This window comes from Euprymna scolopes, chromosome 24, assembly GCF_053919585.1.
Source record: "Euprymna scolopes isolate OS-2025 chromosome 24, ASM5391958v1, whole genome shotgun sequence".
Lineage (NCBI taxonomy): Eukaryota > Metazoa > Mollusca > Cephalopoda > Sepiida > Sepiolidae > Euprymna > Euprymna scolopes.
This window is the reverse complement of record NC_136505.1, coordinates 81,703,653-81,728,427: the sequence shown is the minus strand read 5'-3', so window position 1 is coordinate 81,728,427 and position 24,775 is coordinate 81,703,653. Positions and strand designations below refer to the sequence as shown.

At 33.5% G+C, this 24,775-nt stretch overlaps 1 protein-coding gene across 2 annotated transcripts in view; it reads left to right on the top strand.

Annotated features, from left to right (window-relative positions):
• Positions 1-24,775, top strand: part of LOC145246801 (DNA mismatch repair protein Msh3-like) — an 89,859-nt gene that overhangs the window by 52,718 nt on the left and 12,366 nt on the right. Inside the window, exons 13-16 of one of the 2 annotated variants that reach the window (XM_080108601.1) lie at positions 5,523-5,587; positions 8,188-8,304; positions 18,111-18,218; positions 19,979-20,093. In XM_080108601.1, coding sequence (XP_079964727.1) covers positions 5,523-5,587; positions 8,188-8,304; positions 18,111-18,218; positions 19,979-20,093 — 405 coding nt within the window. The remainder of the gene's footprint in view (positions 1-5,522; positions 5,588-8,187; positions 8,305-18,110; positions 18,219-19,978; positions 20,094-24,775) is intronic. The other variant, XM_080108602.1, reaches the window with a different exon arrangement.

The following is a 24,775-nucleotide window of genomic DNA, read 5'->3' as shown; positions in this document are numbered from 1 at the left end:
TAGTATTTTATTTTCTTATACTTTTTTGTGTCTGATTAGTGAATAGCAAATATGTTTGCTGTGAGGTTAAGCTGGTTTTTATGACACCATTACCTTTATTTTAAGATTTTAATTCGAATAATATGAATCACCAGTCCTTATATAAGCACTATCTTCCACAGACAATTTCGCCTGTCCAGTCAAATGAGTACACGTCACAATCTGACATACAATTCAATTCAATTTGGGCGGAGTCAGGTTGTGACATGTACTCATTTGATTGGACAGGCGAAATCGTCTGTGGAAGATAGTGCTTATATAAGGACCGGTGATTCATATACATGCATAATGTCAACCGCAATGAATGAAAGCACAACCCAGGAGAAGAAATTAACTAAACCAACAGACTGGACATTACCTGGTTACAATTTCCTCAGCCCAGTAATGGATCTAGAAAAGAAAAAAGACACCAAACCAGTCAACAAACTCGATGAAATAGCTAAAATACACGATTACGGATACGCCGACCCAAACATAAGTACATGAGACGCTGACGACAAATTCATAAAAGGAGCAATACATAAGCAATACATACTTGGCAACCTGGCAACTGGAACAATATGTGGAAAGCAACTACTCGGTCTCAACAAGTACTTTCGTAAAACTAAAAGACCTAGAGAAGAATCAAGTACGAGCAGAAATACTAGTAACACTGAGCCTGCTAGCAAAAGAAGATGGAAAATGATATACCGACGATGGAAGCATAAACAGTTTCAGAGGATACAGCATCAGGAGGAGGTGGAATGTTCAATGCAACAGCGATCGGGGACTATTAAAACCAAATAAATATACCTTCAGAAACAGATTTCGAAACATACTCAAATCGGACAATATGAATGATCAAGCAATACAATTTGAAGCACCTAAAAAAATTACACAACGAAATAATCAAACAAATTGGAACCAAATACTATTATTCCGACATCATATGATACCATACCACTTAACAACATGAATAAAACAAATAGAATCAAAGGTGGCATTCACAATGGCAGCAGCATACAGAGTAGAAGCAATACGAGTATTCATCGATGACATAGTATGTCAAGAAATAACAGACAGCAAAGGAAAAACCAGACACATACCGTCACCATTCTATCTATACGAAGACTACGGAAAATATGTAGGATTCAGAAACTTATTAGAGATATCACATATACCAAACAGAAACTGGGTAGAATGCGAACCAGTAGATTATGAAGCAGCCAAATTACCAACATACACTTACCGTTACTGGATGCCAGCTGAACTAGAAAAAGACATTCAATAAAGATATATCACCCGGAAAAGAAGACTTCAGACGCAAAAGAACTACACGATTGGAGAAGAATGTGGATGAGTCCAAACTTCCATGAATTACGACAAGGTGATTATATACTTTTGAATGGAAAAATAAAAGTCTGCAATACAAACCTCTAGTGAATACATACGTGAACAAAGGAGTCATAGTGAACAACGCAACATTAAGATCAGCCGGAACGTCGGGCGACAACCACTTAGAAATCTCTTGGGATGGCAGTCTAGATATATCAACTAGATCTGAACAACTATACACTAATTGGGAAGATTGATATGAACAAATCACGAGGACACAAGAAAAGTAATGCGAAAACATGACATGGACATACATCTCATTGAACGGTCTGACCTGACTTCAAATGCCTCACTTACTTGGAAACTGGATGGAGGTCCAGGTAAAAAAAACAACAGAAATAACAATGGTGGGCGGAAGAAACATACTAAACAACGAAATCTTCACCTCAGAGGAACCCCCACCTCTCCTTCTACTACACGCACCCATGGTAATAGAAGCTGAAGGATCAAGGCCAAACTTCTTCACTTTCAATATCACGTATGAAATGGATGTGCACTTACTATATGAACAATTTGAACATCCGCAAACAATAATAACATGCTCAAGTACCGCACTTAAACAATGTCAATGAAAGATGAACGAATGCCGATTAACCTATTAACCCAACCTAACCGACACTTAACAGGAACAACAGTCAAATGATGAGTGCATGCAACAACAAATCACTTCCAAAAGGATGCTGGTATTATGCTAGACAAAATGACATTGCATACATTAACGGATTAACAGGATGTAAATGGACAGTTCAAGAACCACTTAACCTTTATGATGTCAATGCCAACAGAAAAATTCCATATAAACCAAGCAAATCTTCAACCAGCACCAAATACATGCAACAGCCAGACAACTCCACGTCAGGCAAAATGACAACCAAATTAGCAACATTCAGATTCGATAACAGCAGCAAAGAACCAAAGTACCACCAGTTCAATCAGGCGTATCAAACAGCATTACAAGACACAATGTTAAAAGAATATAACTGGGTATACTGGTTCAGATATCAGGATGAGTACCACTGGGATGCACCAAACCTAGAACTCAAACCCAGATAACAATAACAAGCAGTTCATGAATATATTAAACGGACACCCCTGCATTGTTATATATGATAGCGGATGCACGAAAATACAAGGCAGACAGCACTTTCATATTGTGTCTTTTCATGGCAGGCACCCAGCGGAACTCTATACATTCAAAGAGTTAAAAAAAGGGCTATTGGAAGCCGGGGACCACAAAGCAATCACGACATACATGAAAGCAGAACGCGCAAAAACGCCATATGGCTACGCAGGGTACTTATTACCAGCTAATCCTAGAAAGGAATTTATCTGCATCAATAATATCACCACACAGGCACAAAAAATGTGGTTTGATAATATCAATGATAACCAGCACGTATTCTTAAATATTTTAATATTTTTATCCTGTTTTTATCACTAGTAACAAATGTGAGAAGTATTTTTCTTTTCCCTACAAATGGTATTTGCTATTGGATACTAGAAACTTTTTATATAAAAAAAGGTTATTTAAGAAAAAGTGATGTGGTTCTCGGTTAAGTAATTGTTTCTGTGTCGGATATATACTTTAGTGTAAAAACAATGAAAAGAATATGCTGTTGTCCTAGTTATTAAATATAGTTGTTCTTTTACTATTATTCCTGTAACACAATAAGATAAATTATTGAAATAAAATCCGATTAAATTCCTTATTTTTTGTTTAAACCTTCAAAAAAGATAAACTTTTGGACAGAACAGTTTGAGCTAAAGAAAGTTTATTTGCATCATATTTAATATCATTGCTCTTCACAAAAAACTGCATAGCCAAGTGGCTCTTTCTTTTCAAAAGGTTGCTGTAGATTAAGATTTTTCAACTAAGGGCATGAGATATTTGCCACAAGATGAAATTATTTTAAATTTGGGAGAAGGAGGAGACACAAAAAATTTATGATACACAAAATATAAATATGGAATATTTTAAGAAAAAAAATGAATGAACAAAGTTTTGTCTGTCTAGAATGTCTAGTAAGACAACTGTTCTTTTCAATGTTTGAGTTTTCGTTTATGAATTTCTCACATCAAGGTAATGAGGAAATGATCGATAAAACTGTAATACAGGTAAAGTTTGAAACAGGGGAATCAATTAGCTTCATAAGGCAATCGTCTAGTGGTAGGAAACATGAAAAAATGCATTCTTTTTAAACTTGTCCAAAGCCAGCATGGAAGGCTCATAAAAGTATGACAAAGAGAGGGCTACATCAGGCAATCAAGAGGACACATCAACAACTGTGATGTATCGGGTACAAATAGAGGATTATTTTAGCATTCTCAGACAAAATTGATACATGCACACTTAACAACAATTTTCGACATCTGCACGTGTGATCCAAAAACATTGAATTCAATTATTTGCACTATTTAGATGTAATGCTGCATTAATTTCAAGATATAAAATGGGATTTGGCAAAAGTTGCTCACTCTTCTCTAAATCTGGTAATTCTTTTTTTATTTACTATGAAGTCCTACTTACAAAGGATAAGATTTAATAAGAAGGATAAATTGTCAGTTGAATGATGATGAATACTATGAAAGGATTGAAAATGATGAATTGAATGAATAACATTTGATGATTTTTTAGGACAGTTTATGCAAAGCGTTTATTCACATTGGATTCGAAGATGACCATGTTGTAGTCCTCAGGAAAGCATTCTTGTAGCAACATGTTACACAGATGAGAAGTTTTTGAAAAGAAACTCTGTTCATGGAAATTCGAAGGAACTTAAAAAAGAATTTCTCACATCGGGAATTGGTTGAGTTGCTAGATAATGATATCAAGTTGATAAATAATGATATCAAATTGCTAGATAATGATATCAAGTTGCTAGATAATGATATCAAATTGCTAGATAATGATATCAAGTTGATAAATAATGATATCAAATTGCTAGATAATGATATCAAGTTGATAAATGATATCAAATTGCTAGATAATGATATCAAGTTGCTAGATAATGATATCAAGTTGCTAGATAATGATATCAAGTTGCTAGATAATGATATCAAATTGTTAGATAATGATATCAAATTGCTAGATAATGATATCAAGTTGATAAATAATGATATCAAGTTGTTAGATAATGATATCAAATTGCTAGATAATGATATCAAGTTGATAAATAATGATATCAAGTTGATAAATAATGATATCAAGTTGTTAGATAATGATATCAAGTTGATAAATAATGATACTAAGTTGATAAATAATGATATCAAGTTGCTAGATAATGATATCAAGTTGATAAATAATGATATCAAATTGCTAGATAATGATATGAAGTTGTTAGATAATGATATCAAGTTGATAAATAATGATATCAAATTGCTAGATAATGATATCAAGTTGTTAGATAATGATATCAAATTGCTAGATAATGATATCAAGTTGATAAATAATGATATCAAGTTGTTAGATAATGATATCAAGTTGATAAATAATGATAGAGTAGAGAAGCTGTTTAAAACAAACATTTTATGTTAAAGTCGATTTTTGTTTAAAGGCAAGAAAGAATGCTTTGAGCAGCATCTCCCCAAACGTGGGAGCCGTATTCCATCTTAGGGCTTATCTGAATCTTAAATAGGTAAAGGATTGCATCTGGAACAGTAAAATGATCCAACTATTTTCCAACAACTTTAATACATGGTCCCTCTCATAAGTACTCAATGTCTTTCTAGAAATAATTTTAACTAGAAAGATATAGCGGAAATGAATGCCAACAATAATCATCTGATTCGTTTGAAATGAATGATGTTCAATAACAACAACAACATTTGTTGGAACTTTTTAGTTTAAAAGAAAAACTCTGAATTGTTAATTGCAATTATCCCCAAAACTGATACAAGTTAGAAATCTAGTTCTTGGTGTCAGTATTTACCATCAAACAAAACTTAAATCTGTCTGGATGGACATGTTTTATATTTAAAAAAAAAAAAATTTAACATTCGCAAACCTTATTGTAGCATAAAACATAAAAAAATTGTATCCATATGTAATTCTTTAATTGTTTATAAAATTATTGTTCATCTTGAACTTCTTTTTTCTTTCTTTTTTTTAGTTTCTTATCGAAATAAAAAATAATTTGATGAGTCAAGTTCCATCGGATTGGATCAAAATCAGCAGGTAAAAAGACATTTTCAAATTCTGATGAATTTACTTCATTTTGAAAACATCTTTCTCCTTCCTCCCAGTTTCAAGATGACATAATTTAATAGAAGTCTTTTTTTTTTTTACTTACCTCATCAGAACGGTAAAATTAGACAGCAGGTTTATTTTTAACTAGCAAGAAGATATAGCATTGTACAGGATTAAATAAGAAATTCTCCCCATTTTTGACCAGTCAATAATATTCTTATCTTTTAGTATTCTTTTACATTTAAGTAAGCTATTATGTCAATTTTTGGCGTTGATTGCAAATTAATGGGTAAGTAGAGTGATATTAACTGAAATAAATTTTGATAAATTCATACTTGTTAACGATCCAAGTACACACTCAGTGTTTCTCTAACATCCATTCTGATGTACTACAACTCCAAGTTCTGAACCTCTTATTAATATTTCTATTATTGTTAAGCTAAAAATGAAATAATGTAAAACATTGTATTTCTTTTTTATGGATGTCAAACATGAACATAAACTCTATGATAATGTTGAGTAATCCAAGTACCCTAGTTTTAGAATAGATATGCGAATGAAGGTCTTCTATTTCCAAAACTCTAACATGTGTCTGTTAATAAACAAACCTTAGCCACAACTTATTATTTTGAATGTAAAGAATCCAAAATAGATAATCTTAACTGGGAATGAAAATACTTGTATAGTGCCATTGGCATTCTCTCATCTCGAATGACAAGTGTCCCATTGGTCCCAAAATCTGTCAAATGAGATCATAAAAGTTTCACATGCTTCCTTATTTTGTAAGTTGGAGACGTCAATGTGTTTAGGCACTTTTACTCCGTTGGCTCTGACCTTAAGTTTTGCACAAATAAGATTGTGATCAGTGTCACAGTCTGCACCCCACATAACTCTTACAGTACACATATCCTTAAGATCACACTTGTGTATGATGATATAATCAAGAATAAGACCATGTTTTGATCTAGGGTGTATCCAAGTTACCTTGTGAATGGGGTTTTGTTGGTAAAAGGTGTTACATCCTGCAAGATTATATTCAGTGCACAGCTGCAAAGGAAGAATCCCATTATAATTTGCCTTAGCACAGTCATATATTCCTAATACACTCCAGGTGTTGTGGTCACTTCCAACCCATGCATTAAAGTCTCCAAGCAACAAAATTATCCCTTTGATCCAATTCCCTAGATCTTGATAAAACCCTTCCTACTATCCAAAGTAGGAGCATATACTGAGATAACTGACATGTAACGATGACAAGGTAAAGATACCCTCAGTAATATGATTCGATCACTAATTCCACAAGGTTGTTCTGAGATGTGATCTTTGTCCTGATAGCAAAACCAACACCTTCCCTTTTTACTCTCTTAGATTTGCCTTTCCAGAAAAAAGTAAACCCTGCACCTTTTTCATAAGTTGATCTTCATCACTAAAACGGGTTTCAGATAGAGCAGCAATATCCACATTGTATCTAGCTAATTCTCTGGCAACAATAGCTGTTCTTTGCTCTGGATTAACCAATCTTTCATATCAAGAAGTGCTCTTACATTCCAGGTAGCAATATTCAATTTAGTTTTCTTTTTAGAATAAATCACATTGTTTTTTCTTTTGTTTTCCCCGCATAAATGAACACCCGTCAGCCGCAGGTAACTGACCAGCTAAAAATAGGAATCTTTAGGTCACCTTTTCTAGACTTCTCCCATGATTTGGGTGAGCAGCGCTGTCCCTTAAAAGAGCTGCTCAGTCGCAAAAAGCCCCACCAAATCTCGTCCCTCAAAACTAACAGTGATGTTAAGATAGACTTTAAGCCACCTATGTGCAGATTTGTGATGTCGTACTTCCAACTTGTTAGGCCTGTACACATCGCCTCGCTTCTATCACCACAGGACTTGTAAAGAAGAGATATCTGTACAAAATGATTTCAATGATAAATGCTTGTTCGACACATGTATCACTCTCTGAGCATCGACAGTCAAAATCCAATGACAAGCAAGTGCAAGATAACTGTACCAACCGCAGGTTTTCTTGAGTGACCTTCTCACAAAAGTACTAACTTGTCGAAAGATACTTTCAAACACAGAGGTCAGGTCACCACTAGCCACCAGATGCTGGACTGACGAATCATGGATTTGGAAATAAAAATGTAATGTAACCTATCTCATAGACATTTATTCATGCTGATGTAATGTATAATACTCTAACTGGCTGACATTCCTTTCGTTGTGTATGGTCACCATATAGCCGTAAATTGCATGTGTTTATTTTTATGTAATATTTTGATATATCCAACAAAGACAAATTTTTTATCACCGATCCATTGTAAACATTTCAAAATTTTAAAGAAAACGTTTGTTTACAACGCTCCCATTGTTGTTGATGATGACAATAAGATTGTGATCAGTGTGACAGTCATGTTTGTATAAATAAATTTAATATACCTGCTCTGTTTACTCATTGAGTACTTTTTGGTAGACGCATGTTGTTTCATTGGAGATACTTCTAGGAAACTAACTCTACTGGCTATATATATATATATATATATATATATATGCACTTAGTTAATAGTTTTCTTTGTTTTTCTTTCTTTTCAGTACAAAAACTGTATCTCGTTTTCATTCTCCATTTATTGAAGAGAAAATAAAATTGTTGAATCAAAGAAAGGAACAATTAGAAATGGCTTCTAATTCGGCTTGGACTCAATTTTTAGAGTAAGTTTTGTTGATTTATATAAGTTGTCTTTTCTGGGTTTTTTTTTCATCATTGTTATATTTATCCCATATCTTACAAGATGAAAGAAGATTGTAATAAGGTAATGTCGTAAGTTACATTCCATATTGGCTATTATCTCCTTTGTATAAGAACTTTCCAGTTCATAGATAACTACTTTTTTTCTGGTTAATTGAGTTATATATTTCACTAACAAATGCATATATGTGAAAAATTCACAAAAATAATGTATATTTCAGGTTTAATAATTACTACCTCTTACCATATTGCATTGCGTTTATATTTCACATTCATAAATGTATAAATATTGATTCTGTTATTTTAACATGCATTTTTGAAAACATGGATGAAAAATATTTAATCGAATCATGCTGCTGTGTTAATTTTTTTTGTTCTGATTATTATTATTATTTTTTTTTACATTATATTGTTTTTCCATTCCATACCTATATATATTCTAGCATGCTGCCTGACATTGCCCGGTTACATATGATATTTAATTTATGCAGATTTGATATTACAAAGCCAATTCTCTACTGATTATTATATTGTACCCAATATATAGTAGTGATTTCAAAAGTTTAAAAAACAAAAAATATGTCTTGGGTGCAATCAGCTAGAATCAAAACCAAAACATTTAGCACTCCAGTAGTATTCACTACAATATGACCCAGTGACAGATGGATATGAAAACTTCAAAAATTAATGTAGTTTAATGTATAAATGTATATTTGTGCATACATAGAGGAGCACATTAAATCAACTTATGCTTGCCAAGTTCCAATTTTTCAATTTTGATTCCTTAGCTGCCATTTTTACCAGTTGAAAACCAAATTGTATTTGTTTCACAGATCCAAATCCCCTATATATCAAGTTTCAAATCTTTGGTAGAGACCATTCCATACACACACAAGATCACTTATATATATATATATATATATATATATATATTTAAAGAATTTTTTTAGGGTTTTAAGAATTTTAAAATATTTTTATTAGTTAGTATTTAATTTTCTTATATATTAGTATTTAATTTTCTTATATATTATCTTGTATCTTCTTTTAGCATTTATTGTTCTCTTCTGCCCCTTCTTTCTTTTACCCCCACCATATCGCCTACCTATAAAATAATTTTTTTTCAGTTCTAATCTAAAAGATTTTTCCATTTCCAATCTGAATGTTTTCAAAGTTGGTGTTGTCTTTTTACCTTAATTTTTGTATGTATCGGAAGTCTTTGTCTAACGCAAAGCAACAAAACTTTTTGGTTAAAACGTCAAGCAGAGGTTCGCTAGTCACAAGTTGAGTCGAGTAGAGTTTGTTGTTCACAACACGAGATACACGTCGACGTTCTCTATTCTCATGTCTTAAACGCTTCTCCCACTCCTCCCAGCGACTCGACTTTTATAATGTTTCGGGCACACCCAATTTGCATATACCACACGAGACTGCTAGAGATCTACGCTTGACCGGAGGCTTTAAAAGACAACAGTCGCCATCTTGGGCCTCTTTTTTTTCTTTTCTTTTTCTGTCTTTCAGCCTACTGCCAAGAGATTCTCGCCCGTTTCTGAGGTAGGTCCTCTCTATGTCTATCACACTCCCTCCTGATCTCATGATCACAGAAATGGCAATGGAGTGGTGATCGCCGTTGCCGAGTGCTTCTCCGAAGGGGAACAATGCATGCCTCTTCTTCACTTAAGCTCTTGTCCGTGGACTAGGGTTTAAGAATACTGCTTCCGCTGGGACGCTACTGATATCAGAGTCACTTTCTGAGGGAGCTGCTGTGAACCAGAGTGATGTCTCATTGGTCCCTGACTCTGAGTCAGACTCGCTCCAGTTGTTCACAGGTAGCCATGATTGTGTTGTCGGCCGTAAGTCCTTAATGTGACGGGATACCTCGTCGACACACACTGCTTGCTTGCTGATCACTTCAATGATGTGTTCACGTCCATACTGAGTCGTATATTTGCCGTGTGGGTTCTTGATCCAGCCTCCCTCCAGTTACTTTTGTGTCAGGTACTGGGTTCGTTTCTATGCTCTTCCCCCTAACGTGATACCTGTACAATGTGTCGACCGGCACTGTAGAGGCTGATACAGCGTCCTTTGGGGTCACGTTGTATAAATAAACTGCTTCAGACACCGCATAGCTCATTCTGGCAGTGATAGTTTTGACAGTCCTATGGTTCCGCTCAATAATCCCATTCCCGTTCGGTACGTAGGCACATCAGAACCACAGATGTACTTCCCACCCATCGGCAAACTTTCTGAATTGTTCGCTGGTGAAAGTGATGCCGTTGTCAATTATTATCTCCGTTGGTGGGGGGCCACGTTCAAGGAAGATGCCATTTAGCTGATGGATGACTGCTGCTGTATCTTGCCGGCGGGGCGGCCACCATATCACAAACCTAGATGGGCTGCAGTCAATAAACATTAGGTAATCCTCGCCATTGTGGTGAGTAACATCTATCGCCAGCCGGCTCCGGTGGCTCTTTATGTCCAGTTTTCCTTTTTCCCAGCAAACCGATGACGGGTCGATGGATTGGCAAGCCACGCAGCTCTCAACCACTCTTTTAACGACTGCTTTTCGTACTTCAGGAACATCCAACTTAGGTTCGTTTGATCCCTGGATGTCCACTTGAGTGGTGGACTTCCTTGATTCGATCAAACTGAGCAGAACACGCAGCTGCGGCACAGGCCGGTTGTATGGGTTCAAGACTCAGTAAACAGCCGCAGAGTAGTCAACTTCCAGAGGATCACCAAGTTTATCCCTTTGATGACGGCATCAAGCTCTGCCAGGTTTATATGCTGGGAGTCCTGTTCTGGGCGTAACCAGCAGGCATCTTCCACCACAGCCCCATCATGGACTATTGATACACCTGTGGCAAGAGAGCTCGCATCAACCCACACACTCAGGTCCCAGGTGTCGACGCACCATCTGCCCCGTGCAGGGTCCTCCTTGTGCCCTCTGGTGAGGACTTCCTTCAGCATTGTGTTGAGAGGGGCATCGTGTACCACATCATCCTATCCAGTGGTGACCTCAGACACTCTCCTCTTTATGAACACCACCGCAACACGAAGCCAGCCACCCACAGGGAGATGTCCAACCAATTTTCTGCACCAAGAAAATATGTTTCTTCGCATGACATCACGGGGCATGTCTGGGACTTCATTTCCCGGTTTCCAATGGAGGACGCCGTCTTCTCCCTGGACCTGTAAACCAAGCACCCGTGCCTGTAGTCTCTCTGGCTCCTTACTGAGAAGTCCAAAGTTGCGGAGATCCTCCTCTACACGTGTCGCGGATACAACCCCTTCATTCACGTACACCTCATCAATATATGCAGATGTTGCCTGCCTTATGTGCAAAAGTCCCTTTGCATGGCAATCCATTCATGAAGGCTCCCTTTATCCAACACTCTGGTGGCATTTCACCTACCAGGCATGCTAGCTGCTGCAAATCTGTCAAAAACTCATTTACGGTCTCTCCTGGCCGAAGGCGGCGGGCGGTGAACTGTTTCAATGCTGCAAACGAATCCGTCCCGTAAGCCTTTACAAGGGCACGTTTGATTTCCTCGAGGTCACTCTGTTGGTCGTCCAAGAGTTGCCGATACGTTTCACGAGCCGCACCCTTCAGCCGCAACGGCAGTACTCACTCCACCTTAGTTACCTTGCACAGCTCACATGTTAATTCTACATCCTCTAGCCATTCTACTATTGGAACGTCCATTGCTGCGCCACTAAACTCGGGGATGAGTTGGAGGTCAAACTGTCTTAAAGCCACGATTAGAATACAGCCGAAATAGCATGTATCAGAAGTCTTTGTCTAACGCAAAGCAACAAAACTTTTTGACTAAAACGTCAAGCAGAGGTTCGCTAGTCACAAGTTGAGTCAAGTAGAGTTTGTTGTTCACAACATGAGATACACGTCGACGTTCTCTATTCACATGTCTTAAACGCTTCTCCCACTCCTCCCAGCGACTCGCCTTTTATAATGTTTCGGGCACACCCAATTTGCATATACCACACGAGACTGCTAGAGATCTACGCATGACCGGAGGCTTTAAAAGACAACAGCCGCCATCTTGGGCCTCTTTTTTTTTTCTGTCTTTCAGCCTACTGCCGAGAGATTCTCACCCGTTTCTGAGGTAGGTTCTCTCTATGTCTATCGTGTTGTATAATGCCAGCTTTTTCTTTTCTGAAGAGAAGCATTTAACTTCAAAATGCCATGGCCTAAAGATGTAACAACGCATATGAGCAAATGGGAAAGTATCAACAGGAGCTGTAAGATAGCTGGCTTGTGAGGATATTAGCAGCAGTCAAAAAATGCACATATGCAAATTGGCAGGAAAGAGAAAAAAAGGGACAACACGTGGTCGGGAGAAGAAAAAGTGAGGTTGAAAAAGATGAACGTATAAACTCAAAGACAAGAAATGGCTGTCTATGGTCGGCGTGTAGTTGAGCAGAAAAACACATGCCATAAGAGATGGATATTTGGTTTTGCAGTGGCAGCAAGAGACTTTTTAAACTGGTGTTGAGACGGAGAGAAAGAAAAACAGTAATAAACAACTTGTGTTAAGAAAGAAAGAAAAGCAGAGTCAAATTTATTTATTTTTGTTTGTTTTTTCCTTTTTGACAAATGGCATGGGGGTCTGAAGAAGATTTGAACTGTAACGAACATGGTTTAAGCGTAACAATCACGTTACAAAGAAGTTTCTCCCTTATTCCTCATTCTGTAACCCTTATTGACTTGATCATGTAATAAAGTTCCTATGTAACTGTATGCTTTATCTTAACTTATTCTATATATGAAATTGTCTAGATTTTCAAAGTTAGACTTAAATAGCAATGCATTGGAGAAATCAATACTTGATTCTAACTAGCTTTTTTCTGACATGATTTTCTTTGCATGAATTTAGTTTGCTTTAGTTTCTTTTTGATAATATTAATGAAAGGTGACATTTTTCTTTTACTCCTCTAATCAGTCTTAACCTTTAATAAAAAAAAAATTCAGTATCTTGTTGGGTTTTCAGATAAACAATTATACGTGTTTACACTACAATTATTCATTTTTTTTTTCCCCTGTGTCTGTTGTAACTGGATAGCTTGTTAAGAATGCAGTATCAATATTGTGTTTTTATGAAAGTTGATTTTGTTTTCCTGTCTTTCATCCATTGTTAAAACACTACTTTAAAGACAGGAAACTGATAAATATTGTTAAAAAATATAAGAACTACTTAACGTCTGTATTATCAGGTTTTATTTTTAATTTATACATTGTTAAATTTTTTTAATACAATAATGTTAATTTTTAAAATGTCTCTAATCTATATATATAAAAATGTAACTCTTGGTTCGTTCGCAATTAATAGTCTAAAAAACCACTGGACGGATGGCTTCCACGTTTTGGTATAATATGTTTACTATATCCATGTGTGTTTTTATATATTTCTTTTTAATTATAACATTATACTTAATTTTTCTATGATAAATAGGTGTTTTTCTTTGTACCGATAGGCCATTTTTTTTTATTTAGGGACAATTATTTATTACCGCTTCCTGTCACGTGACCAGTGTTACAATTTAGCGGTTTTCCTGCTAGATCTGGAGATTTCGTTTGCAGTCTAGCAGGGAATTCTAAAAAATCTGGAGATATTTGGCACCCACACACCCGCAATTTTAGATTAAAAAATAAAGAAAAGCACTTGAAAATACTTTAAAACATAAAATAAACTCATTCATGTAAGTAAAAAAAAAGTAGCATTTATTGCCTTTGGTAACAATTATTTATTGATTATTTGTTTTGTTTTTCACCTTTTTTCGGCTAACCATTCTTAAATCTCGCTATAAAATCGATTTTTCCAAGTATATTTTAGGTGGGAGGGGCATTCCAACCTCCGAAATTTAGTTTAAAATAAGATCTAAGCAACCCTGCTTTATTTAGAAGTATTTAGTGGAAAATTGTAAAAAGCAAGAAACAACAGAAAAAAAAACAAAAAAAAAACTTATACCAATACAGTAGAATTTAATTATCTACCAACCTAAATACTTTTAATATGCTAAACCAAAGTTTTTTTGTTTTTTATTTTTCTAATTTCAAAATATGTTGCACCATTATTGTGATGTTTAATTTGCAGTATATTTCAATTTAACTTTTATTATAAAAAGTTTGAGTTTATGATTTGTTTCCTGCAAAAAAAAAAAAATACCCTCTCTGAAAAAAACAGGCAAAACTAGCTGATAAAATATGTAAGCCTTCTGGGGAGCTAACCGCTTCAATATAATTCCAGAAACATATAGTGAGAAAACACGGAACATTTTATATATTTAATATACTATTTTTTTTATGCTAGGAAGTTAAAATATGGAGTTGGGGGGGGGGGGGGGATTAGCGATTTTTGAAAATTTAAGACGATAAAAGTTAAAAATCTAGCAATTTTCTGGACATTTCTTTCTCCTGATCTCGTGGGTTTTTTTAAATCTCAGTTGCCAACATTGCATCACTAAAAAAACACTACAAGCTTAATGTAAACAGAATGTGTTTACAATATCGGTAAATTTTCAATGGGTTTAATCACATGATTATTGATAATGTAACCATGTGATTGAAATTTAATTTAAATTATCCACACGTGGTCGCTTTCCTATCAAATATTCATTGAAAAATGGTAGGTACACACAAAAAATCAGGAAATTAATGAATTTTAATGAAAATTGCAGTATTTTTCAAATAATGATCGCAGAATATAATGAACTAATTATTTTTACTTAACTCTTAGTGAAAATGTTTTATTTTGTTTAAACAAAAAATACCTTTACTAAAGTTATGGTTTTCAGTAGTAAATAAAAAACGCAAGAATTTATTTTTGCTTTTTTTATATAAATAAAGCATCGTAATTTGTAACAAAAAAAAAATTTTTTACAGTAACATTACGAAAAAAGCTCATAAAGTCTGTATTAATGAATTCGATATAACTCGAAGAAAAATGAATTCTCGCATACTATTCAGGAAATTAAAGATTCAATTAGATTCCTATTTCAGTCACCTAAATTATTTAGGGTGAAATGAGTTTAGGAATTTATAGCCAAACCTAAATATTTTTTTTTTTTTTTTTGCTTAAAAAAAATAGCAATAATACAGTAAGTTAGGTAAAATTTGCATAGAATGCTCTGCTTTACGGTTGTAAAAATGGAACGGAAATTTGAATTTCGTTCCCTTTTAAATTCGGTACATTTTTACATTGCGTCCAACTCATCGTTCACATTCGACACGTCAACTTTTATAGCTTTTCGGGTATTCTGGCAAGGTTAGGGGTGTCTATTCCGAAAGCCGTTCTTAACATGGGTAGATTGGTAGGTGTGTCAGAAATTTCGTGAAAAATAGTGAATAATTCCACCCCGTCTTTCCAAGCTTATAACTCCTCGAAAAATGTAACTCAAGCCCTAATTTTTTTTCCAATTAAAGGAGCAAGGACCAAGGTTTCATTAAAACAAAAAACAAAAAACAAAAAACAAAAAAAAAACAAAACAAACAACATGTTTTTTAAAAAAAAAGGTTTTAACTTCGGACTTTACAGGTAAATTTCTAAAAAACACTACTTTTTTTGTTTTAAATTTGCATATATTATTTACTGACCTTTTCTCTTCACTTTGTGATATATAAAACTTTGGTGAATAAATTATTTACTTTTCAATAGACATTTCAAAATGGGAGGCGTGAATTATTCTACCCCCTGTGTTTCCAAGCTTATAACTACTCGAAAAATGTAATTGAAGCCCTAATTTTTTTTTCAATTAAAGGAGCAAGGACCAAGGTTTCATAAAAAAAAACAAAAGAAAAAACAAACAACGTGGTTTAAAAAAAAAAGGTTTTAAACTTCGAACTTTACAGGTAAATTTCTAAAAAACACTACTTTTTTTGTTTTAAATTTGAATATATTACTTATTGACCTTTTCTTTTCAATTTGTGATATATAAAACTTTGGTGAGTAAATTAATTATTTACTTTTAACTAGACACTTGAAAATGGGGGGTACCGTGAATTAAAAAAAAAAACGTTTGTCTAAAATATTATATTCGGTTTATTGGAAAGAGCATAAAATTTCACATTGACCCTGAAAATATCGTAAAAATAGAATCAATAGAAAAATTTTGATAGATTTTTAAAATTTAAAAATTGAAAAATAATGAGTTTCTAAAATTCATTACTGTTTTTTAAAAAATAAAAAAAATTATTTCTATTACTTTTTAAACAACTTTAATAGTTTATTTTGGAAGTATAATCCATAAAGAAAATAAACAACCCACTTTTAAAAGAGAAATTACGAGATTTTTATATTTTATTCGCAGTTTCATGATAGGGGTGTAAAAAATTCCTACAAAAATTCTGATACATCTACTAGATTGGAGTGTTTATTCATTGTAAATGTACCCGACAACCTATAAATGTCGACATTTCCAATGTGAATGGTAAGCTGGACTTATGTAAAAAATAACAAAAAGATATACCAAACTGACTTTTTCATTTAAAAATGGAATTATTTCCCTTTCGTTATTAACTTTTTTTTTTAAATTTTTTTTTTAATAAATATTTTGTGTTTTATATACATAAAGTACAATTGTTGAATGTTACTGTTTTGATTATATTCGTTTGGGGGTGGGGGCACAATTAAAAAATTAAGAAAGATTCAAACGAAGCGAAATTTAAGTTTCCATTCCATTTTTACAACAACCGTAAAACAGCGCATACTCAGCAAGTTTTATCGTAATTTATAAGCATAATATTGAAACACTAAATCAACATTTTATTTATTTTTTTGCATAATTAATGACGGAAGTATTTTTCTGTTTATTTTCTTAACATCTGTTAAAAAAAAAAATAATTTGTACATTCTCTTGAAAAAAAGAATCAAACTTTTCTCTACTTTCACATGTGCTCCATTTTAACAAACTGAGCCACAGCAACGCGTGGCCGGGTACAGCTAGTTAATGAAATAAATAAACAACAGATAAAAGCTATAAAAAAAGAATCAACTTAAAAATCAACCTTAAGAATGTGATGGTAATAGAATATGTTACACCAAATATCCAGTAAAAACAGATATTGAGACAGGAAGATGAAACAATAAAAAAGGCCGTCTTCAATTTACTTGAAAAAGAAATGTTATTTGAAAATATTGTAAAAAAACAAATAATAATAACAATCATATAATAATCCAATGTTCATACTGTCTTGGCAGACTACACAATTGACTTAGAAATATAACAAGGCTGATCTGTCCTCTTCTTTATAACCCCCTTCCCCACAGAAGAAACATTACTTTATCATTAGTTCCAGTGAATGGGTTTAACTGAGCACCAATCTCTGATTCCTCCTTGTAAGACATTTACAGCAAGAACTCGTTTTCTTACCACAATTGCAAAGCACTTTCCTTTCTTCCTCCATGTGCCTAAAGCCAAGCAAAATTTCCATAAAAAAGTTTCTTTCCAAAGGCTTCCTATCTGTGGAACATGTTACCACATGACTGTTTCCTTGCAGACTACAACATGGCTGTCTTCAAATCCAATGTCAACAATTTTTTAATATAAATTGTCACCATAAGTAATCAAACTTTGTTGATGCTAATCATTTTCAATCCTCTCAAAGTATTCTTCTTCAACTATCCATACATTTCATTATCTGTTGTTGTGAAGGATAATTATTAGCAAAAAATAAAAATAAAAAGCATAACATTTTATTCTTTCTGAAGCATGTTTTTTATTTTGCTTGAATCGTTTTTGTTTTTTTTGCCTTCAGTTCATTTCAGTTGAAATACCAACCTTATAAAAAAGCCGTCCATCTTCTTGCCACGCTTGATTGTCTTTTCTCATTAGCAAAAGCTGCACAAAATGGAGATTATGTCAGGTACAACAACTTCTTGTCACTTTTTTATTACTGTTTAAAACAGAAAAAATGTAATATCTTTGTCTTTGTGTATATATATTTCTTGTCTCAATGTAACTTTGATAATTTTTTTACTATCGATCAATTATTTATTGAAATTAAGAATAGAATAGCGCAAAATAAAATAAAATTTGAAAAATCATGAGAAAAAAATCTAATTACAAAATCTGCTAGAATGCATTTTGATTATTTAGTAAAGAAGTCAACCATTTTAATCACTTGTTAATAGTTGAAAAAAAAATAACTAATTTTCTTTAAATAAAGTTTTATTTGCTCAAATTTAATTTGGAAAGTCATTATTTACAGGTGTCTTTTGTTATTTTTGTAAATAAAAATGTTCTGAAAGAAACAATTCAGTTGTTACTTTCATTTTATATCATGAGAAATTCTGATTTTAATGGAAATTATCTTATGAATAAAAACTATTTCAGTTTTTGTAGAATTAGTTGTACCAACTCAGAATTATCTGCCAGTGAATTTACTTGCAGTTTCTTTTAATATTTTGCTTTTTAAATCTCATTTTTTGTGTGTGTGTGTGTGTGTGTGTGTGTGTGTGTGTGTGTGTGTGTGTGTGTGTGTGTGTGTGTGTGTGTGTGTGTGCAAGTCCAGTGTTCAACAAATTTTAAAAAAATCAAATTTTAGGAGGAAACAAAATTGGTGTATATTGCTCTGGCATATTCCTGTAAAGGTAAAATTCATTACTAGTTACTTCCCCTTAACAACCTCTTCAGAAATTAGAAATCAAAATTAGCCTTGTAATGACTACAATGTACTATTAAAATCACTAAAATTTGCTAAAAACCTGATTTTCTTAGTTAAAATACATTTATTTGATCAATTTATGTATTTTGGAGCATGGCATTTTCGTTCCATGACAAGATGCATATATTATAAAGATTTTTCTGTAGTTTTGTTTTTTAATGGACATGCACAATTCCCCCCCCCCCCCAAATTATTCTTTTGTTTCAATCAGAGGGAAGTAACTCCTTATGGATGAAGATAAAGTTTAGTTCCTCATAGATAAATGATTTCTATATTAATAAAATTGTGTGACCACTTATCACCCCTTTGTGACTTACACATTATTTCTTATTAATCAATTATTTATTGAAATCCAAAATGTAATAATGTAAATTACTAAAATAAAATTTTACAAAATCCTATCTAAAAAATAATTACAAAATTAAATCCATCAGAAACTATTTCAGTTTCTGTGTAAGCAAGTCAGTCATTTTAAGCTTTTTTTAATAGTTGAACCAATAAGAATGAATTGCTTTATAATCCTTCGAAATTTTCCTTAAATTTTGGTGTAATATTTAAAGTATAAAGTAATAAATATTTTATAAAGTGCAGTATTTTATATGAGTGTAAGTGCCAAAATAATAATTTATTTAAAAAAAATACACTGCATAAACCAAAAATGAAAGAAAAAAGTATCCCAGCAATGCTGGGGTAGATACAGCTAATATCTGAATCATCTTGTCAATTTGAGACTAGGTAAAAAATTAGGATGTTCATCCAATCATGAAGTAGACAACTTGTTTATTTGTTTGTCAGGGATGGGAGTTATTCATTAATTGGCATAAATTTGCTTTCTTTCTTATTTCAGTAAATAATCAGAATCTAATGTTTTCATTTTTGAGGAAGTACTTTTTTTTATTGCATAAATTTCTCTTTATTTATTTCGTCCATTGTTTACTTAGTTTGTTTTTTAATTGTAGGCCAGAATTGGTTGCTAAGGAAACTGGTTTGAACGTTGAACAAGGCAGGAATCCCATTGTACACATGTTGCTTCATGGAAGTCAACAGTATGTTCCGAACGACACTCACTTAAAAGTAAGTGTGGTTCATTTATGCTTCCTATAAGTCTGTTCCCATGAAATTATTTCGTTTTTCTATTCTACACACATTTGAAAAAAAATTCATGATAGGGAGAGATAATTTTAACAAGATTAGTTGTGTGGAGGTAGAGAAGAAAAAAAATGACAATAGTGATTATTAAGATCATGATGATGGTTGTCTTTGTTATGGAAGTGGGTTATACAAATATAGGTTAGCAATTGGAATGCAAATCTGGATCACATTTGGAATTCAAAGCAGATTCTTTTGATAGTTTATAATTTATGAAAATTAGTATAAAATTGTGTTTTGTTGTTTTTAGAAAAACGTATGAAAACAAAAACAGATGTTATTTCGTTTCTGGATTTTTTTTAGATGATTTATAATTTGGATTATTCAGACTATTTCCACGTTGGTTGTTATTGTCACAATAAGAAGGTCTAAGGTTACATCGACTGAAATGTTTTGAAAATAACAACCAAGATGAGAATAGTAGTCTGAATGATCTAAATGAAGCAAAAACAGATTTTGATAAATACAATGAGCAGATCTGAAAATGATTGATATAGCAGATATTGAGGACATCCTGTTATTTGCTCCCTTAGTGGAGCTCTGGCAAGGAGTTCACTGTACACAGATAAATGAGTGTGAGAGACATCAATAAAAGTGAAGTCCTTTTTCTTTGTGTCTTCATTTTGTTTTAACCTGCTGTAGAAAAGTTTGTTTTTGAGAAAAATGTTCCAAATAATGCAATGGCTGTTAAATGATAGGAAGGGTCAATTTTCTGTTTTATGTAATGTGACACCTTTGCAAGTTACAAGCAATTCTCTTCAATGAAGATATTGGATTTGTGATACTTATCCACCGAGAGGAATGTCGCACATAATCATTTAAAATACATTACAGATTTTTATATGAGGAAGATTTCCTTAAGAAAGAAATAAGGAGCCATGTGCTAAACAGGCCTAAACGATCATGTTTTTATTGTTTTTCTTTGTTGTTTTTTTGTCTAATTTCCTGCAATTGAATTCTGTCACCACTAAAATGGGAAAAATTTCTTCTAATTCAAATTAATACAAAAAAATGAACCGATACTCATGGCTATGCAAAATACATTTCTGGATTTTAATCAAAAGAGGATTTATCTTTAAGCATTAGAAGCCAGAACTGTTGCATCCCTCTGCCTATCTTACAAGTATTTTGATGGTAGATGTTCCGACAAACTACAAGCCCTTGTACCCCCTTGATGTAATTACCCCTGACAAATCCGACTAGCAGCAAAATCCCACCCCTACACCGTAGAGATCCCCAAATGTCAGAAAGCCTTCTACTCTAATAGTTTCTTCCCCACAACTGCTAGACTTTGGAACTTCCTTTAGGGTTCTTGTTTCCCCAACTGTACTGACATGCAGAAGTTCAAGTGTAATGTAAACAGTCATCTTGCTGCCCAACTCCCGTCATAATGTCCCTGCAATTATGTCCCAGATAGTAGCCCCCTACATCAAAGTGGCACTGTGCCTTGTTTAGGGTGAAAATGCAATAAAAAAAATTGTGCTATTTGTGGCTATAATATGACATGGATGTTTCACTTGAAAAGTAGTAAAAAGTCACACGAAGCATCATCATAATCATCATAATCATAATAATAATAATAATCATAATAATAATAATAATAATAATAATAATAAGTCTACATGATATGGATATGTGCACAGGATTGATAAAGCAAATTGTGTGGATGTAAAATATTGGAATGACCTTGTGACAGAGGTTGACTGGTTGGACAAAAATTGTGACAACATGGACGGTGGTGGTGTTGACGGTCAAAAAAAATTGTGATAGCATAGGGGTGGTGGTGGTGTTGACTGTTCAAAAAAAATTGTGATAGCATAGGGGTGGTGGTGGTGTTGACGGTAAAAAAAAATTGTGATAGCATAGGGGTGGTTGTGGTGTTGACTGGTCAAAAAAAATTGTGATAGCATAGGGGTGGTGGTGGTGTTGACGGTCAAAAAAACTTGTGATAGCATAGGGGTGGTGGTGGTGTTGACTGGTCAAAAAAAATTGTGATAGCATAGGGGTGGTGGTGGTGTTGACGGTCAAAAAAAATTGTGATAGCATAGGGGTGGTGGTATTGACTGGTCAAAAAAAATTGTGATAGCATAGGGGTGGTGGTGGTGTTGACTGGTCAATAAAAATTGTGATAGCATAGGGGTGGTGGTGGTGTTGACTGGTCAAAAAAAATTGTGATAGCATAGGGGTGGTGGTAGTGTTGACTGGTCCAAAAAAATTGTGATAGCATAGGGGTGGTGGTGGTGATGACTGGTCAAAAAAACTTGTGATAGCATAGGGGTGGTTGTGGTGGTGTTGAAGGTCAAAAAAATTGTGATAGCATAGGGGTGGTTGTGGTGGTGTTGACTGGTCAACAAAAATTGTGATAGCATAGGGATGGTGGTGGTGTTGACTGGTCAAAATAATTGTGATAGCATAGGGGTGGTGGTGGTGTTGACTGGGACAAAAAAATTGCCTGGTCGTAAAAATTTTTTTTTTAAATGCTAGTCAAGTACAATCAGCCAGAAGGCAAAATTTTGTAAGTAAAAAAAATGATGCGTGCCAGACACAAACTTTAATAATTGAACTTAGTAACCAAGCACTTTTACCAATGTGCGCATGATTATGCAGATGTGTTAACATCACAAAATAAGGACAGTTAGCGCATGCACAGTTTGCAAATCATGGCAAAAGCAAGATTTTTATCTACCCCTCTTCAAAGAAAAGGATATTCCTACACAAAACAATGGACAATATTTTCAAGTTCTTCAATATTTTTTGTCCAAGAGATTACTCTTTCTAACGATGCCGCATTCATGCCTGTCTGATGCGCATGACAAAATTTTTTAATGGACATACAAACACACACATTTGCCCTTTATATAATAAAAAATTGTTATCAAGTAAACATGATTGTTTTATGTTATCATTCAGTTAACATTTTTTCAGATTGAAGTTTAAACATTAGCTTCCTCTTCTATGGGAGAAGGGTTAGTAGTGTTTATTTTATAAGTACTCAATATTCTAGATAGAGGAAGTAGTAACCCTAAACACAGTGTTGCCCAGAATAACAAAATTTCTCTTTCGTTTTGTTGGTGTTACCCAGTATTCATAATATCCTGAAATTACATAAGAAACAAAATTTCTTTTCTAAAGAAGGTGGGTTGCATTGCTGCATTTGCTTTGGAGGCACAAATGTTACACACACTACATCTATTTTGGTTTTATAATGGCCCTGGACAACACTGGGTATCCCTGCTAGTTTATTATAAAGCTGAGTGAATAGTCTTTTATTTCCTAAAGATCTTTTTTTATATATACTTTAATTACACAAAATACATACTAAAATATTCTTTAGTTCTGGGATTTAGTTATGGTTAAAAATATAAAAGATAAAATTAGCTGTAATTTGTAATTAAACATCCCTCACTTAGCAATCTACTTTTTTCACATGTCATCAATTCAACCATTTTTTTATATTTTCAATATCTCTGTAAGCATTTAGAGAAAGTGATTCTCTTTTTTCAGCATTGCTTCTTAATTGCTTTATTTTGCCATTGAATTTACATGGTATGTTACAGTAAACATGTAAATTAGCAAAATAACAAGTTTCTGTGATTTATAAGGATAATATAGAAGCAAAGAGATTGATTATTTTAGTGATGTAAGAAGAATATCTGGCAAATATGTTGCAGTTTATGAATTTTCAAATGAATTCAAATAATGGTTGTGGTTGTGACCAAATGAATCATGGTTATGTTCATTATATAAAAAGTCTGTTATGTTTGTTAGTTAGCTATGGACAATCTGGCTGTATAACTTGTCTCCTTGTTTAGTGGACACACTACAATATTGTGAAATAGAAACAAGCATTCCAAATATGATAACAATAACATCTATCAAAATATTAAACTTTTGTAAACATGCACTTGGCTGCATGTTTAGTGGTTTCTAATGTTTGTAATGCATATGATACGCTGCAGATGAGAAATACTTTACCAAAGGACCAGAAACCACACAAGAAATTGAAATTAGGTTTGGTTTGGAGTTTTAATCACGCAGAATTTGACTTCTTGAAAAAATTAGTTTCTCTTTAAATGAGTGATCATACTGAATACACAGTCTTTGGAAAAAATAATGTCCAACTAGATAAAGGACTTCTGAAATAGTAGTTTTTTTATGTCCATAGAGTGGCAGCAGGTTATCTTCTTTTTTGAGTTGATAATAGTGGTCTATCAGAAAAGACCTGAATATCTGTATATCTCCAAACAGATACGCAAGGGAGGGGGGTTCTGGGCATCTCACAGTCAGTTGAAATTCGTGTGTTTATCCAAGCAAGAGATTACAATTCTGTTGTTCAGTTGAAGGAAAACGAGTATCATTGTAATAGCCTTCAAAATAAAATGTTTGTTACTTGTTTTAAACTGTAGTTGCAGCACTAACAGAGACCACACAATTGACACTATGACTTGTGTAAAAATTTAACACTGACTTCAGACCAGCACAACAAGCGGATGAATATGACCTGTGCAGTGAATGCATATAGGCGCTCATCCACACACACACACATATATATATATATATATATATATATATATATATAATGCAGTTTCAATTTATGCCAGTACCAG